The sequence below is a fragment of the Microtus ochrogaster genome, chromosome 7 (genome assembly GCF_000317375.1).
Source record: "Microtus ochrogaster isolate Prairie Vole_2 chromosome 7, MicOch1.0, whole genome shotgun sequence".
Taxonomy (NCBI): domain Eukaryota; kingdom Metazoa; phylum Chordata; class Mammalia; order Rodentia; family Cricetidae; genus Microtus; species Microtus ochrogaster.
Genome location: NC_022014.1, coordinates 14,554,135 through 14,574,023, shown reverse-complemented (window position 1 = coordinate 14,574,023; position 19,889 = coordinate 14,554,135). Strand labels below are relative to the sequence as shown.

At 38.3% G+C, this 19,889-nt stretch overlaps 1 protein-coding gene across 1 annotated transcript in view; it reads right to left on the bottom strand.

The window, feature by feature from the left end:
* Nucleotides 1–19,889, bottom strand: part of Aatf (apoptosis antagonizing transcription factor) — a 108,707-nt gene that overhangs the window by 39,812 nt on the left and 49,006 nt on the right. The window contains exons 7-8 of the mRNA XM_005349330.3: nucleotides 19,363–19,527; nucleotides 15,551–15,634 (exon numbers count right to left, since the gene is read on the bottom strand). Coding sequence (XP_005349387.1) covers nucleotides 15,551–15,634; nucleotides 19,363–19,527 — 249 coding nt within the window. The remainder of the gene's footprint in view (nucleotides 1–15,550; nucleotides 15,635–19,362; nucleotides 19,528–19,889) is intronic.

Below are 19,889 nucleotides of genomic sequence, written 5' to 3'. Positions count from 1 at the left end.
ATCTCTACTATAAGTGCTACAAGGAAAGAAATGAAAACAGAAATTAGGTTTCCAGACATCTCAGAGAAATCTAAAATAAACTAGTTCCTGCTAAACATCTATCAATAATACAGGTTTGTCTTTAAAATTTGTTTCTTCACAAAAACAAGCAATTATTTTATAGGTAAGTCATAGTTAGTAATACAGATATTTCACCAAACTAAATAGCTGAAGCCTGTGCTAGAATGGAGAAGAAATAAATTCCTATGAAAAGTAGTTTACTTTCTAATTCTCATCTGTGGACGTAAGCAGGCACTGAAGTGAAGAAGTAAAATCTATAAAAATATCCACCTCCAAAAGACACAGCTTTACTGTAAAATCTATAAAAATATCCACCTCCAAAAGACACAGCTTTACTGCACAAAGGAAAGGATATCTCAATCACAATTAAAAATCCTCCTGTGAAGTTTTCTCATTTGCTTATTTTGGGCATTATTACCACAGCAATTACGTTTAAAAATGCAGGGACCAGAGGCCACCGGTTTATTATCACTAGAAAACAGCATGCTATTTCTCTACCCTGTTTATCTGATTGATTCCCAACATCTTTCTGGCAGCCAATCTATCAGTTTATCTCTCCTACTTCATCACAGTCACTTCTGGCAGCTAAATACAAGATCCAAATCCAGTGCTACACAGACACACGACATGGTAAACCTGTGTAACGCGGTTGCTGAGTAAACAGCTCTGCCCTAGGGCTCAGTGCAAATGGGCTCTGCTTCCTAGTCAATGTTCTGTGAGAAGCAAAGCTGGCGAATAGGTGAGGGGCGAGGTTAATAATAATAATAATTTTTTAATGAACAGAAAAGAATGAAATGACTGCATTTTATTGCCCTACCTTGTTCCAGCCACATAAGAGATTACAACCACTATTTCTGGTTTTCTTAATCACCCCTAATCCCTTGCGCCTGGACAGTCCTGGCCACTGGGGAGCAAGTGCTCAGGGAAGACTGCTCCAGGACAACAGAACTGCCTCATCTGGAGGAGAGCACCACACTCCTGCAAAAGATAGAAACCAGAGTCGCACAACTGCAGAGGATCAGCAGCAGCAGCCACTCAAGCACCAAGTTGGTACTGTGCTTGCTCACAAGTACTCTGTGTTCTACACACATCCTGGTATGCATCCTAATGACTTAAGAACTTCATACAACTCTTCTTAATCACTCTCAATGGAGAAGATGTAACTGATCCATCTGTCTGTCTAGCTGATTGGGTTTAAAATTTCAGAAGAAATAAAATGTCATCAGCATATTACCCATGGACAGTTATTAAGTAAGGTGATGCAGCACTAGTTTCTTTTCAGACATCCTAAGAGTAAGAAGTCATATCTTATTTTTGTCTGGATATGCATGTCCCTGATGACAAGCCATGTGGGACGTCTTCCTGTATTTACTGGTTACTCATGTATCTCCATGGAGAAATGTCTATTCAGATTCTTTATCCATTTTAAAGTTGATGGGGACTGGAGAGATGGTTTGGTGGTCAAGAGCACTGGCTCCTCTTCAGGAGGTCTAGTCCCCAGGACCCACTGTAGCTCACAACCATCTGTAACTCCAGTCTCAGAAGGATCCAATGCCTTTTTTTGGCCTCTAAGGATACTACATATACACAATGTACAGACATAACTGTAGGCAAAACACTCACTCACACACACAAAATCTTAAAACAAATGAAGCTGGGTTGTGTTGTTATCAAGGTGTACCATGTCCTTTTAAGGGGAAGATCTTTCCATTTTCTTGATGGTATCATTTACATAAGTAAGTTAAGTTGTTAATTTTGATATAATCTATTTTTCCTCTGCTATTTGTACTTTTAATGTTATATATAGGAAATCATCATGTAGCTCAAAGTCATGAAGATTTATTCCTATAAGTTAATTTAAGAGTTTTTTCAGTTTATAAGATCCATTCTGAGTTAACTCTGTGTGTGGTATATGATAGAAAGGCAGAGAGAGGTCCACCTTTACCCTTTCATTTAGTGGATGTCCTCTTGTTGAAAAGACTTCTCCAATGAACTTTCTTAGCACGCTGTCAAAAGGCCAAGTCATTTTTTAAAGAATTTGGGTTTAAGACCACATATTCCCAGGCTTTCTACATTTGTGATCTGAGTTACTCCCACTTCTCAGGCTTCCAAAGTCCTGAAGAAGGAAAATGCTAAAAAACTCAGCTGTTCTACTGGAGGGGAAGGATTCCTAACACCTTTCTCCCTGGTACACAGACATAGCCCAATTTCTGTGTGTTCAGACCCTCACCCAATGAGGTACAAAAGCAGAATAAAGGCCTGTAATTCCAGCAGAGGTAAAAACTGGAGAATAAAGAGATTTGGGTACCCTCCCTTACAGCAAATTCAAGGCAACGCTGAGCTGCACAGACTCTGTCTCAAAATAAATAAATAAAATAAATAAATAAATAAATACCCCCCCACACACACACAAAAGAAAAACAACAATAACAACAACAAAAAACCATTTACTCTTTCTTCTGTTCACTTTCCCAAAAGAATTTTTCCTTGATCTGGCTCCTACTTTACTAACCCATTTTTACTTTGAGCTCCCTAGTCTTTCAAATTAACCCTAAAATCGGGTGTGATAATAGTGTATGCCTTTAATTCTGGCATTTGGAATTATTTGGAAGATAAAAGCAGGTGGATCTCTCTTGAGTTCAGGTTTACATAGGGAGTTATAGGACAGCTAAGGCTACAAAGTGAGGCCCTGTTTCAAAAAACATACACACATACATACATATACACATACATACATACATACATACATACATACATACATACATCTAATTAACTGTAAAAGAAGTCACTTGTGATAATTTTTTAACAATATTTCTATTGCTTATTTTGGAATTTCACAAAATGCACCTCAATTGCATTTGCTTTTCATTCCTGCCAGGTCCACATCTTGAGGCTCATAAAAAATACATTTGCATATATACTATAATTTTAAATATTTGGGAAGGAATTTCTGTGTGCACCTATAGTGTAAGTTCAACATAAAATGATTCATTCCCCACAGGGTTTATGTTTCTCTAACTTTTTTCCACAGGATTCACTTACTCCTCAACTTTACCACCTAAAATTTCTTCTTCCACTAACCCGATCAAACGAAAATTAGCTCATTCCTAGGGCCTTTAGAACCATTAGTGATCTCTCCTTCTTCTGTATTCTTTAATAGGCCCTCACAGTAAGTGTTTCTGTTGTTTACAACATCTGCTATACTTAGCTCCCGGCTTCTTGAGGGCAGGGAACATAGTATTTTTACATATATCCCTGCAAGAATGCCACTCATACATTATCATTCAATGCATTTTCCTGAGTCAAGTAGTAAGAAGTCACCTTAGAAACAGTACAAGAACTATTCAGCTTTTATAGAAAAACTACATTAGGAGAAAATAAAGACTAGAACAGAAGGAAATCAGAATGAGTGGATAAATTCCAAGAAACATCTTAATTCTGAAGTTAAGAATGATTTACCTTTGGTTACTAGGGCAGAGAATATACAGTCGAAAGCAGGGGTAAGTCTGCCTAAGTCTCTACCTGCCTAGGCCTTTTTTTTTTTTTCTGCCTAGGTCTTTAAGGACTCAGTTTTCTTTTTTACTTTGACTCAGTTGTGCTGTACCTGGACTAAAATTTGGAAGGATGACAAGTTTAGAAGCCAAATGAAGTGGTACTGTTTTCAAAGGCCATAATATTTCACCATGCTTGGCCACTTGGCTTAAAATTTATTAGAACAGAAAATCTTCCTATCAGAACCCATAAATTTCTTTAGACATAATATAGAGAGTTTTAATGTCTAATAATTTACCAGAAGGGTAAGAAAATCACAACCAGCATCAGACTCTGATGTATGAACATAGCAATTTGAATGCTAGGGAACTTTTTGGCAATTTGCTTTTCATTCCTTCTTACTACATTAAAAACAATTTAATAGCATCAATCTACTCTTTCAAATCTTTGCTAAAAGTAACAAAGAGTGAAGGTGCTGTTGGTTAAGTTTTACAACAGTCCCCATTGCAAACATTCTGGCCTCTTGGTCCCCAGATATATATTTTGTTAAGTATTTTTTAATCTGTTATAAAGGTGAGGGGTGTCCTTTGGGCTATAACTCAATTTCTGGACACTTTAGAAATATTTCTTTTAATAGTATCATATAATCTATCATTTGTATTGAAAGAATAGAGCAGTTTCACCAAGCTGGAGGATTCACAGATAAGAAACTAGATGGAGAACTAATTTGTGTTCTGTAATTACGTTTTGTTAAGGACTAAAAGCTTAGCAGAAACAAACTCTCTTTTCACAGCCTAGCTTTCAGATGCCAATAATTCTTCAGCTCCACTAGAATCAATACTCTATTGACTCTGCCATCTTTTCAGTATCCCTCATCCTCTTCTCCAGTTCTCAACCTTCCTTATCAGGTAAATAATGATCCCATGGTTCCTCAGGACAACTCCTCCTGGTATACATACATCCTCTACTCTCCTATATGCTGTCCCTTTTTTATACAGATCCTCAACCCCTTACTAGGGATAGAATCTTAAAGTTCAAAAGTTTTAGAATTTTAGGAAGGAAACAAAACAAAGTGCATATAGCATAAATGCCTCAGCAAGCTGGGTAGCACCCCAAAGTCAAACACACATGTGTTCCTGGGTCTGAGTTACCTCACTCAATCTAATTCCTAATTCCACTTACTTGAAATTTTCATGATTTCATTTTTCTTTAGAGCCGAATAGTATTCCATAGTGTACATGTACCACATTTTCATTATCCATTCATCAGTTGAAGGGCATTTATGTTGTTTCTGTTTCCTAGGCTATTGTGAAGAGAGCAACAATGAACATGGATAGGATGCCACAGAGTGTGGTATAGCTGGGTCATATGATAGATTCCCACTCCCAGCTTCCCCACACACCACAGTCATAATAGGGTTCTTCTGTGTAACAGTCCTGGCTATCCTGGAATTCATTTTGTAGATCAGGCTGGTCTCAAACTCACAGAGATCTGCCTGCTTCTGCCTCCTGAGTGCACCACTGTTGCGGGAGCTCCTTCCTCTCCTTCAGCCAATAGCAGTTGGGTGTGGTCTCTCTCCCCTTAAAAAAAAGCGGCGACTCCCCTCTCCTCTCTCTCTGGCTTCCGACTCCGCTTCCAGCGACTAGGCTCCTTTCCTGATTGTGCAGAGGCTGTTGTCTGGGACGGTGATCTGTAAGTTTTCCCCTTTAAATAAATAGCCATTCTATTAATCATAATTCCAAACTGGTGTGGGATTGTTTGTGACTTATGCCTTCACACCACCACCACCCAGTAATGTAGATTTACTTTTACTTTTTTGAAGGTTATCCACACTGATTTCGAGGGTGACTGTACCAATCTGCAATCACCAACAGTAATGAAAGAGTGGGATAAGAAAGATTATGGATTCAGAACCATTTCGACAAGGTGCTGCACCATAGCAAGCTTGCCACATAAACACAGCTACCATTGGGAACTTTTTCATCCCAGAATTTCAGAGAAGGGATCCTGTGTCTGTATTTCCTTGGCAAAACATCAACTACATTAAATCCCAGTGTCTGAACTCAACCAGTGCCACATGGCTAGTGGAAAAACAGGCCTTTGTGCCTGTGCTCATTTACTAACTCGCTGACTCCTAACTCTAGGATCTTTTGAGACTGTTTTCCTAGTACCTCCCAACCTTGGAGATAAGACAGAACACTCAGATAAGAACTTAAATGTATGCTGATTGTTTTCTCATGAAAAGATGTTAAATACTATTTATGCAACTATCAAAATAATTGTTTTGTTAACTTATGTTACTGACAGAATGTATTATATTACTTTGTTTAATATTTTGTATTAAATTGGCCTTGGATAAATACCACTTGGTCATTGTATATAATCTTTCTAATATACTGATGGATTGAATTTTTGGACTTTTAGTTTTACAGAACAAAGGATCAATTCCAGGGTCTTGCACACGGTAGGCAAGCTCTATCACTGAACCACACACTCATCCCTAAGCTTGCTGACTTTTATATCAATATGCGTAAAAAATACTGGTCTGTTTTTTTTTCTTTGTAATGTTCTACTTGCTAATGGTATTAAAATGACATTGGACTTCTAATGACTCTTTAATGTCACTTGCATCAATGCTGGCTATTTTAATTTATCTACTATGTGTAGGTATGCACATATATGTGGAGTGGGGGGGGGAGATAACATGCATGCCACAATACACTTGTGCAGGACAGAGGAAAACATGCAGGAACTGGTTCTCTTCTTCTGCCATGTGGGTGCCAGGTTTTGACACTTGGCAACAAGCACCTTTACTTGTGGAGACATCTTACTGGCTCTAAATTTGTGCACATGTGCACTCATACACACGCATACCATAACACACATGGTCAGAGAACAATGTGAAGTCAGTTCTCTCCTTCCACCTTTATATGGTATTCTCACATTTTGTTCTGCTGCTGTGATTAACACTGATCAAAATCAAGTGTTAGCCTCAAACTCACAATCTTCCCACTGTACGCTTTAGAGTGCTGAAGTTACAAGCACATGCCACTATTCACAACGCATAGGGTTTTCTCCTTTTTTTTAATTACAGAAAACTCTGAACAGTCAAAAGGTAGACAACACCATCATCAATCTGAAGATTCCTCTTAAAGTCTGGTTTCCAACAATGACTGCATTCTTGAAAATAAATAATTAATTAATTATTAATTAAATACAGAGTCTTGCTATTTAGCCCTGACTAGCTTAAAAGTTTGCTATGTAGACCAGACTGGTCTTAAGCTCATAAATCTGCCTGACTCTACCTCCTGAGTAGTGAGAATAAAGGCATACCTGGTATTTAGGTCAAAAAAAAAAATTTTTTTTGAGACACTTCCTGTGTTGCCTAGGCTGCCCTTCAACTACTAGAGATTCACCTGCTTCTAATATCATGTATTAAATTATGGATTAAATGTATGCACCAACTCACCTAGCTCAAGTCATATTTTGAAAGAGGAGTTACGCAACTACACAAAATTAGAGAGAACCTCCCTCTTGTTAGGAAATCCTGGTGGGGGGGGGATATCAGCAGATTAGCCTCTATAAATCCATCATCTAGCACAATAAATGTTAATAGAATGGCCAAAGCTGCATTAAAATGATACATGTGAACCATCCAGTGTTCTCAAGTAGATTTTCAAATTTGTCCAATCAAAAGGTGGCATAATGTACTACAAAGAAAACCAAGCCGGGCCGGGTGGTGGTGCTGCACGCCTTTAATCCCAGCACTCAGGAGGCAGACAGGTGGATCTCTGTGAATTTGAGGCCAGCCTGGTCTACAGAGTGAGTTCCAGGTCAGGCTCTAAAGCAACAGAGAAACTCTGTCTTGAAAAATCAAGCTGCAATTAAGAACACTTGCATTTTAATGTTCTGCTTCTATGTGAGGACTGATCTCCCCAGTCACTCCTTGGGGCTAATTATGTTCAATTTTAGATCTACAATGCACACACATTTTGGAAGATATTATTAACTTACCCTCTTCTTTGTTAGAGCATTCTCCTTTTGAGTTACTTTGAAAGAAAAATACATTAAACAGAACTTAGTACCAAGTCAATATGCCTATCTAAGTGAGGAGGTAATTTCTTATTTCTTGAGAAGTACTAAATTCTTCACCTGCACCTACAAAAATACTGCTAGGATCCTATATTTAATTTATATGCAGCCAGTATATATTGGCCTTATAACTACAAGTGGCAGTTCTGATCACACATTTGCCTAATAAACTTTCATGGTACCATTTATATTTAAGAAAGTTTCTCCCAACAGTTCAAAGCTAATCCTCCTTCTTTCCTGCCTAGTACAATAAATTTTATTGCTTAAATTTTGTTCTATAGTTTTGCCATTAATGAAAGAAGCAGTGGTATGTAAGTCATACATCTAATACTTTTTAAAACAAAGAACCGAAAGAAATAAAGGTGCTAGGTATGGTGATGTACTCCTTTAATCCCAGCACTTGGGAGGCTGAGGTAGAAGGATCTCTGTGAACTCAAGGCCAGCTTGGTCTCCATAAAGAATTCCAGGCATTCCAAGGCGAAGTAGTGAAGCCCTGATCCACAAAGTCACATACTTTCCCTTCATGCTGCAGTTTGGTGAGACTTCTGGACCTGGCATTTAATATTTGGCTTCGCTGAGTGTGGTGCCACAGGCCTGTAGTCATTGTACTTGGAAGGTAAAGGCAGTAGGACTGAGTGTTCAAAGCCAGCCTGGGCTACACGAGACTCCGAATCAAGAAAACAAAATTAAGTCAGTAAAAAATACCTTTTGTTCTTCTGTTCTATAGCAGCCTCCATGATAATGCAAGCTAGTGACCAAAGGCTGGTGCTGATGCCATACTTGGCTCTCAATAATGACAATAATAATGACAGCATTATTAATGCTAAGTGTCTAAAGAGACAGTATACAAGCTATCATGTATTGCAAATAAAATTCTTACACACAGGACATAAAATAACCTTGTGATCGTTAGAATTTAATTAGACATTGCTAATTAGTGTTTTTAAAAAACATTATTACTATGTCCCCCAAAAACAAAATGGCAAGCTCTTTGTTTTACCTTCAGCCATGTCAACTTTCAGATTTATTTTCATGTTCTGTGTGCAATAAATCTCATTAGCCTTTTAGAGACACTATCCAGATCCCAAATACAAACATTTAAAAATAAAATTAAAAACAAAAGACTGCTCTTGTAAAAGGCATCTATTCTCCACTAATGTATTGGCAAGAGCAAGAAGAGATTCATATCAGATTTCCTAACATGTTAATAACCATTAGTTGGGCCACTGGGAAGTTGCGTGCCAACAGCAAGAGGAATGCACTACTATTAACTTCAGCAATGGCCTGAGATGCCACTTATTTTCATTTCCATTTAAATGCATACAATTAAAGCAACCACAGCAACTGTCCATATTAATCACTCACTAAGTTAAAGAAAAACCATCTTGTCAGACAACTTATCACTTCTCTACTTCTCAACCTGATCAACTTTTAATAGTTCATCAAATCAGTAATTACTTGCTTATGGAATTATCAAATATCTTGGATACAGAGGTCTAGCATGTAGCAAGGTCATTTTCTAGACAAGTCCTAATGGTAAATAAAAGGAAAAATCCAACCCACCAAAATGATCACCAAAAAATCAAAGCCTGTTATGCCTTTCTCTAGATATCCCTGGCAAGATTCAAATTAACAAGACAAACCAGATCAAAACTAAAAAGAGCTGGAAGCAACATACAAAATCCTAATGAACCCTTAAGAATATGGATATTGAATCCCAGCACTTGGGAGGCAGAGGCAGGCGGATCTCTGTGAGTTCGAGACCTGCCTGGTCTTACAGAGCTAGTGCCAGGACAGGCTCCAAAGCCACAGAGAAACCCTGTCCCGAAAAAAACCAAAAAAAAAAAAAAAAGAATATGGATATTGATCTGGCAACATCTAAGTTCAACTAGGGCTTTCTGAACAAAATAACTCACGAGGTGACAAGAAACTAGTCTGAGGTCTAGGATATGAAAAGTCCAGTCACTTTATATAGCTATTATTAAGGGCAATCACATTACAACACCAAATCTTACAAGGATCAAATAAAGATGTCTGTCAACCACACATCTACACCGGGAGGCTGGGATATAAACAGTGCTCAGAGAATACTTGTGCCCAAATCATTTAAAATTCAGGCTTACCCAGAATAGCTGGGCAGTGGTGGCACATGCCTTTAATCACAGTATTTGAGAGGCAGGGCCAGGTGGATCTCTGTGAGTTCACAGCCAGCCTGGTCTACAAGAGCTAGTTCCAGGACAGGCTCCAAAAGCTGCAGAGAAACCCTGTCTCAAAAAACAAAACAAACAAACAAATAAAGAAACAAAAATCTCCCCCCAAAAAGAATTCGGCTTCATCAAGAAAAAACTACCCAGGATTTAAAAAAGCAAACAAAAGAAAAACTGTAAGTGGTGGTGATGTAGGTAGCACATTAAAAAAAAAAAAAGTCATAAAGTAGCAGACAGAACATGAAAATGAAAAAAGGTCCTGAAAACATTTCTGAGTGATCATCTTTCATGTTCACATGATGTTTTGTGAAGTTGTCTTTAAGGATGAGCTCTGACAAGAGACAGACCAAATGCAAACCAGTTCCATTCCAAAGGAAATATGCACTGCTTTCCTGTAGAAGGGACTCAGCCTTTCACAAAGCCTTCACGCCAACTTCACCACACCTTCCACATCCAGCTTCCATACAAACCAGTATCAAAACTATAAAACTAATTTTTTCATTAGAATTATTAAGTAACAGGAGTTCAATAAATCATTCGCCTTCTAAAGAAAAAAATTACTTTCTAACAACATAATATTTCTTCCAGGTCTAAAAAAACAAAACGTATTTATTTACAAACTGAAAACTGTAAAGCTGTAATTTTTTATGGCTCAAGAATGAAATATTTAAGAAACAAAAGTACATCTAAAGAACAAAATTTAGTCTAGGCAGCCTAGAGATTGAGGCTAATATTGCCATTTGCTCTGTGTGTGTGTGTGTGTGTGTGTGTGTGTGTGTGTTTGTTTGTTTTTCGGAGGTTACTTAACTTTTAAAACTCTTCTTCTAAGTCTTTCAGCTCTAAAACTTCTAAGATGAGGAGCTGGCAAGATGGCTGAGGGCTGAAAGTGTTTGCTACCAAGTCCAACAATCTGAGTTCACACGTGCAAAGCTGTACTGCAGCCACCTATGTGTGTGCACACTCACTCACACATACAAATAGATAAATGAATTATATAATAAAAGAATCTTTCAAATGGTATGATTAGGCCAGCAAGATGGCTCAGGAAGTAAAGGTGTGTGCCACCAAGCCAAGTCTAATGATCTGAATTTGACCCCTGGGATCCATAGGGCAGGAGGAAAGATCTGACTCAGGTGAGTTGTCCTCTGGCCTCCACATATGGACCATGCATATACTTGCATAATACCCACATACAGACACAAAATAAATAAACAACTGCAATAAAATTGTAAACCACTGGTGAGGCTGAGATAGGAGGACTGAGAGTTCTAGGCCGTCCAGACACAGTGAGGCTGTCACAAGGTGGAGAGAATTGACTCCTGCAAGTTGTCCACATACGTGCTGTAGTGCACAAGTGCGCGCACGCGCGCGCACACACACACACACACACACACACACACAAATATAACAAATTAGTATTGCAGTGGTTTTCCCATAGGCTTGGACATTTAAGCACTTGATTTGGTGAGGTTTTAGGAGGTGTCGTATTGTTAGAGGAAGTACATCACTACAGTAGGTCTTTGAAAGTATACAGCCTTGCTGTGTTTACAGTTTGCTCTACTCCGTGCTTGATATTAAGGATGTGAGAGCTCTTAGCTCCATGCTCCACCTGCCTGCCTGCTGACATGCCTTCCTTAAGGAACCAGAAACCCAAATAAACACTCTCTTCCATAAGCTGCTTTCAGTCAGAGTGTTCTGTCATGATAATACAGAAAAATAATTAACACAAATATAACAGTTAAAGTAATTTAAAAAAGGAAAATAAATAAAATTAAGTTGGCATGGTGACACTTGCCTTCAATCCTGAAACTCAGGAGGCCGAGGAAAAAGGATCTCTGTGAGTTTCAGACCAGCCTGGCCTATAGTGAGCTCAAGAGACCCTGCCTCAGTCAGACAGACAGAAAGAAAGAAAAAATTTATAATGCCACTTAGAGCCCCCATTTTTTGTGTATAAATATGCATGAGTGTATAAGTATGTGTGTGTGCATGTTTATAGCTGTACCATTATTATTAAATAAAGTAGGCATGCTTTTAAAGATCAAGGGTCATTAAGAAACAAAGAGTGGAAATGAAAGTGGATGTGTGAGCAGGTGGGGGGGGGGCTGACCCTAGACATCATTCTCAGTAGTTAGGGTATTCACACAGCCTCATAATACCTGAATTAACCAAGTAAGCCTTTAAAACCTTACAATGGAACATTAAAATTCAATGTGGCTATAATCTCTTCCTTACAAAACATGGTCCCAAAGAGTTTCGCCTCAAGTATGTTAAAAAGGGGTATGTGTGTGAGAAATGTATTATATTCACCATCTACTTCAACCACATGACCATATTTTAAAAAGACAAAAGAGAAAAAAAGAAAAGAAAGAAACTCACAAGCCTATTGTAACACATTGTACCTCTTCTGAATGTGACTCTTAGCTCAGGCTCACTACCCTGACAAATAAGGAAAGCACTTTATGAAGCCAATTTAATTGGGAGGTGACAGAAAACATACAGCCATTTTCTTTAGCCTTATCATTGAATTGGCTTCAGTTCCAATCTCTGGCAAATCCCACTCAACAGAAGAAATTAACCAGGTCAGCAGAACAGGTGCTACGCTGTGTCTGTCAAGGGCCTGGCATCACCACAATTACTTGCACACAATGAAGCAGTAATCTTTACAGATCATCTCTTCCACGCAGCATACTTGGGGGGGGGGGGGTGGAGACTGAAGGGAGAAGACTGGGGGAGTAAAGGGGCAGTGAGTAGGAGAGGAATAAGAAGAAATGAGAAAAGGCAAGAAAAGAAAATGAATGTGCAGCTGCCTTGCAGCTCAGCAGATGTCAGGATGTGATGTACGAGGCTAGGATAAGCTGTCGTAGCCTGCTGCCAAAGAGTGGTAAGTGATTAAAGCTTGCACAGTTCTAAGCAGCATATTTAGAATCTGTGGGGTTTCAAGACTTGCACCCATGCCTTGCTGTGCCGACAGATGTTGGCAACTGGTCCAGTTCCTACCGAGTGTGCAAGGATGGCAGCAGTTGGTACAGAAGCAAAGCAATCTGGAATGCTTCCGGAGATGCTGTACATTAACAAGTGTCACCCATCATTCACCTTTACAGAAGGCTGAAACAACTCCAATTTGCTGCCACTTCCCTCTTGGGAAACAGCCAAGATAAAGTTGTGCCTGGCAGCCCCATTTGTTTCACTCAGGTGTTTCAGCTGCCTTACTGACCTCTATTAGTTTAAGTTTTAATTTAGATTAACCTCAGCACCCCAATTAACCAGAAAGGGGAAAAGCTAAGATGTGACTAGTCATAACTCTGAAATCAGAATTTATTGAAGTTAAAATTATTAATTAGGATGAAGAACCAATCAAGTAATGCTATTCCTTAAACAGATCTTCAGAATTTAAATAGATAAATAAATAAAAATAAGGGAAAACAAAGAAATAAGGGGGAAATAATCTTCAAGACCCCCCCGATCTTGCCAGTGAAACTAATTTCTTCCCAGCAATTTCAGTTTACCTTCTTTAGACTATTTAACTCACAATGCACTTTTATTCCAGCAATGTACACTTCAATTAATGAAGACTAGAACATTTTTTGATTCTTTCCCCTGATCTCACACAATTAGTTAGCATTCATATCCTATATCAAGCACATCTTTAGACTCTCCAGAATGTTACCTGTCCTTCTGACAAATGTGTTTGAGAACAGGAGAAAAGAAAAAGAATCAAGACCCCTGACTGAGGCAGCTGAGGCCAATACTCTCTCCTCAATATACTTTTCACATTCACTTATGGCAAAATTTTAATCAAATATTAAAAATGATGGGGCTGAGCTGGGTGGTGGCAGTGCATGCCTTTAATCCTAGTACTCAGGAGGCAGAGGCAGGTGGATCTTTGTGAGTTTAAGGTAAGGCTGGTCTACAGAGCAAGTTCCAGGAAAACCAAGGCTGTTACAAAGAGAAACCCTGTCTTGGGGGGAGGGAGGGTGAATGGGGCTAGAGAGAGGGCTCAGGAAGGCAAGAGTACTTGCTGCTTTTGTAGCAAACTGGGGTTTGATTCCTAACACCCACATCAGATAGTTCAAAACCACCTGTAACTCTAGCTCCATGGAATTGGGGTCCAACACCCTTTTCTGGACACAGGTACTACATGTACACCGAATGCACACAAATATACAGATAACATTTTAAATAAATAAGATTAAAATAAGTCTCTCTTTACATGGCAAGTGAGAGGCATTCCCAATATAGATTACCTGTTTTTGTTTTACTTATAATTTTCCTAAGAGGTTTCTTACTTCATATTCATATGCGAAGTAAATATATCAACAAATTGTTGCAAATTCTCTGGGAAAAACTAACTAAACATTTAATAGAGTAAAATCTTATCTTGATAAGCAAAGGCTCAACAAAAACCAGACATCACTGGTGAGGAGTATCCTCAACTTTCCACTGGGCAAGGAAGCATATTTCATTAATAATATAGCTTATCAAGAGATTCAGGAATATAGAAAGTTACTGTAGTCCTTTAGAGTATCTCAAACATTTAGTTCATCTAAACAAGCACCAGTATTACTAAAAAAGAGTATCTGGAAAGCAAATAATTTCAGAAAAATTGGAGAAACTCTCCTGAAGAGACACGCAGTAGGTTGAGAGAATAGGTGGCATACTTCTGTATCTCACTCGGCACACGGGAGGTAGAAGCAGAAAAACTGCAAGTTCAAGGCTAACACAGTGAGAAGCTGTCTCAAAAAAGCCCGAACAAATAAACAAGAAGAAAATAAAAACTTGACAACTGGACCATGTGTCTTATCTCTTTCAAAATATTAGGTAGACAAATGGAAAAATTAACAGTAGATTACATTTTAATATACATTAAGCTTATTTAAATATACACAAAAATTACAATAAAGGGGCTGTTTGAAGTGGCTCAATGATTAACAGTATTTACTGCTCTTGGAAAGGACCTGGAGATAAATTCCCAGCACCCACATGGACCGTCTATGTGGGTTCCAAGTTCAGTTCCAAGAGATCTGATACTCGCTCTTCTGGCCTCCTTCGGCACAAAGCACATTCATAGTAAACAGACATACAAACAAGAAAATAAAATATGTTTTTAACACAACAAAAGACTGAATTAGGTCATAGAACCAGAAATGTAACTCAAGAAGCCTAGGATCCCAGTTCTTGCTAGCTAGCATGTGCAAGCCTGAGTTTGTCTAGCATGCACAAGGTTTTGGGTTTGATGGCTAGTACCTAGATTGGGAGAAGAAAGGTTTGACTCAACAGCCAGTGTCACAGGTACACACATGTAATCCCAGCACTCAGGAGACTTAAGCAGTGCTACCAGTTTGAGGCTGCCTTGGCCTGGTACACAGTGAGACTGTCTCAAAAACAAAAATAAACAAAAAGCACCCAGTGGAAGACAAAGAATAAATAATCATCTAAAAGAAACTTAAATTGTTTTACAGATAACTTAGACCAGAGCAGTGTTCACAAAATAGCTGCAGCTATTTTCATCTCAAAAGAAAAACGCAAAACCAAAGAAAACAATCCAGAATGACACCATTTAAGACAATCCCAAATATAGGAGTTCTAACTCCTTGTTTATTCAAAATAAATCACCTTTTATTCAGAGAATGCTACCAGTGGATTTAAAATGCAAAAATATGGCTCGTTTTTAACAAAAGAAGAATATACAAAATTCATACCTGGTGGTAAAAGTCATCATCATCAAATATTTCTTCATCCAAATCCTTCAGGTGAGCATTGGCAGGGACTTGAGGAAGGATCTCCTACATCAGCAGGGAGTGAAAGGGTGTGAATATCAGGAAGTCTGTCATGCTACTCAGAGTACTATTGTCTAAAGGGGAAAAGCACATTTTCCTTAAGATATAAGAACTCTATCTATCTATCTATCTATCTATCTATCTATCTATCTATCTATCTATCTATCTATCTATCGTTTTTCAAGGCAGTTTCACAGTGTAGCCCTGTCTATCCTGAAACTCCTTCTGTTGACCAGGCTGATCTTGAATGCAGAGAATGCTGTAATTAAAGATATGGGCCACCAAGCCCAGCTAAAAACTCTTAAATAAATAAATAAACAAATAAATAAATGTTGTTTTATATTTTAAAAAATCAAGAAAACCCTGGTCTCAAAAAAGGGGTGGAAAAGGTTAACAGGCAGTTGACAGAATAAAGAAGCATAAAAATAATCATAGTAATGTTTAAGCTCATTCTAACAAAATCCACACAAATTCAAATAAGAAAATACTATTTTTCACCTTTCAGACTGGCAACATCCAGGACTTGGAAAACAGATAGAGGGACTGGAATTAATAGGACTCTTTTGGGAGGGAATTTGGTAACATCTATCATGATTTCTTGTATTTTCTTTAACATTTTTACTTCTAAAACTTCATCCATATGCTGGGCAGTGGTGATGTATGCCTTTAATCCCAGCACTTGGGAGGCAAAAGCAGGAGGGTCTCTGTTCGAGACCACCCTAGTCTACAGAGTGAGTTCCAGGACAGGCTCCAAAGTGATATAGAGAAACCCTGTCTCAAACAAACAAAAACAAAACAACAAAATTATCTAAACAAGCCGGGCGGTGGTGGCACACGCCTTTAATCCCAGCACTTGGGAGGCAGAGGCAGGAGGATCTCTGTGAGTTCGAGACCAGCCTGGTCTACAAGAGCTAGTTCCAGGACAGGCCCCCAAACCACAGAGAAACGCTGTCTCGGGAAAAAAAAAAAAAAAAGATCATCTAAACATTCATGCAAATAAACAGAAATATTTAGAAATGTTTCCTACAGTTTGCTTCTAAAAACTGGAGACAACAGAAACATCAAGTTTGACTAAGTTATAGCTTACAGTCATACAACAAAATTATTTTTTTTCAAGACAGAGTTTCTCTGTGTACCCCTGCTGTCCTCAAACAACTTCTATAGACCAGACTAAAGGCGTAAGACACTACCTCCCTGCATAGCATACAATGGAATTCTTTACAGAAAGAAAAACATAAGGTAGATTTTCTTTTCTTTTTTTTTATTAAAAATGTCCACCTCCTCCCCTCCTCCCATTCATAAGGTAGATTTTTATGCTATGATAAAGTATCTAGAATATATTTTTAAATTATAATATTTAAATATAGTGACAGTTCAGATTATTTTTTTAAATGCGCATATACCATTTGACTTAATTTTACAAAAGGACCCCTGAGGTGCTGTGATAGGCAGTTAATGGCTGTTCAGGGGACAAGAGCCATATTTTTCAGTGCTAAGTTGCCCTTACTCAAGTAAATAATCTTTCACCCAATGGTGTAGGCACGCCTAATTAAAAGGAGTGGGCCACAAACACACAGAAAATGAAAGTAGGAGGAGATTGCCTAGAAGAAGGAAGAGTTTAGTGGGAGGGGGGGAGGGAAAAAAAGAGGATAATGGGGGAGAAGATGCTTAAAAGTACACACCATCTGTGTGTGTGTGTGTGTGTGTGTGTGTAATGAAACTATGGGGAAAAAAAACCAACTTTTTTGATAATTTTTAAGGGGTACTAGAGAGATGACTTGGTGGCTAAGTGCATGCATGTACTGTTCTTCCAGAGGACGAAAGTTCAATTCCCAGCACCCACATCAACAGGCTCACAACCACTTATAAGTCCAGTTCCAGAGGATCCAGTACCTCTGACCTGCACTCATATGAACATACCCACATAAACACACATACATATTCTAAAAATGAAATAAATATTTAAAAAGAAAAAGAATCACATTTATATGTTACATATGTCATATACATAAAGTTTATAGAAACAATATGATTGAAATTTTCAGAAAAGGAAAAAATTTACATTTCATATGAAATTAAAAAGTATTGACTATATTTTTTTCAGTAATTAAAAAATAAAAATGTGTAACATGAAAGGGGAAAATTTTCAGAGTCTTACCCACACACAAAAGACTACAAAAAGAGAGAGAATTAGCCTCTTTAGTAGTGAGATCCCTTACTGGTTATCCAATATGAATGAAGAGGACATCCCTGAAATCATACAACCATACATATACACACACAAAAAAAGACTCAACAGGTATTTTATATCTTTGTGTATACATATACATATGTATGAATGTATATATATATATGTATGTATGTATGTAAATATATATGTAAAAATAATAACCAAAAAAGGAGGCTGCCAATTTGAGAGTAGGAGGGGTATGGAAGGGGTTGGAAGGAGGAAAAGGGGAAAGTAATATAATTCTACTATTTTTTATCTTATTTTATTTATTTTTATTTCATGTGTGTTCATGTTTTACCTGCATTCAAATCTGCATGACATTGTCAGATCACCTGAAACTGGAGTTACAGGCAGTTATAAGCTGCCATGTGGACACTGGGAATTGAACTAGGTCCTCTAGAAGAACAGCCAGTGCTCTTAACTGCTAAGCCAACTCTCCAGCCTCTCCTAACAATTTTTTAAGAGATCTATAAATATATAAACATAAAAAACATAAACTATAAAATTAAAATGTGGTGGCCTTAAGAGATTGCTCAGTGGTTGAGAGCACTTACTATTCTTACAGAGGACCCAGATTCAGTTCCCAGCACCCATATGATGGCTAACAGCTATACATTAACTCCAGTTCCAGAGGATCCAATATCTTCTTCTTGCCTCCACAGACACTGGATGTTCACAGTGTGTGCACAGCCATACATGGAGGTAAAACACTCATATACAAATGAACAAAAACAAACCAGGGGTTATGTTACAGGCCTTTAATCCCAGCACTTAGGAAGTAGAAGCAGGTAGATTTCTTTGAGTTCAAGGCCAGCCTGGTCTACAGAGTGAGTTCCAAGGGAATCAAAACTATGTAAAGAGATTCTGTCTCAAAATATCCCCCTCAGCTGAGCGATGGTAGCATGCACCTTTAATCCCAGCACTAGGGAGGCAGAGGCAAGAGGATTTCTGTAAATTTGAGGCCATCCTGATCTACAGAGCGAGTTCCAAGACAGCCAGAGCTGGTACACAGAGAAACCCTGTCTCAAAAAATAAACAAACAAAACACAACAAAAAATTCCCTCAAATAAATAATGTTTCCTTTTGAACAAAGGAATTTTAATATTCCACTTTCAGATCATGCTCTAGAGTACCAAAGACAACATTAAACAAATGTTCATGTTGCCATTTCTACACAATAACTTTGAAACTTAATCTTAAGGTCTAGAATATAGAACAGTAGTAGAGGATTTGCACAGCATGTGAACCCCTGGGTTTGATCACCAGATCACAGAAACAAGCACAACCAACAAAATCCCCTAAATCTTAAAAACTGGATTTTAAACAATTATTCTGCCAAACTCCTAAATCAAATGCAAAATCAAGAGATTTATAAGGCCTCATGCTAACAATCCAGCAGAACAGTGCTGTTTCTTTTCTCACTAACTTCTCACAAGAGTTGATTCTACATTTAACTAGCCACCAGAAACTGTTCTCATAAGCTCATGTGTCCCAGAGTTCTTACCGGTTCTCCTGGCAAACTCTCTGCTACAGGCGCAGGGGCTGGTTCAGGTTTGCCAAGAACTTGGTAGACTGAGCGCTTGGTTTGTGTCCTTCGAAGCAATCTTTCTTTGTCCATCAGAATGTGATCAATCTGAGTCAATATGGAACGTTCAAAGGCACCGAAACCCTGCAATAAAATTAACCAGTGTCAGGTAATGTAGGTCGGTGCTAGAGGCAGCGATGCTGGCTTCTTTTTCTGTGTCTGGAGGATTTTCTGCTAAAGGCTGAGTATGTCAGTAGCTATATCTATTCTCAGAAAAATCTTCAAACAGTCATCATTTTCTTCTGCTCCCTCAATAATGTTTTCAAATCTGCTTATTTAAAGTATTTAATACTTTCAGCACCTGAACCAGGCTTCCTTTCCAGGATAAAACATTCTAATAAAGCTAAAATCAAGCCGGGCGTTGGTGGCGCATGCCTTTAATCCCAGCACTCGGGAGGCAGAGGCAGGCGGATCTCTGTGAGTTCGAGACCAGCCTGGTCTACAGA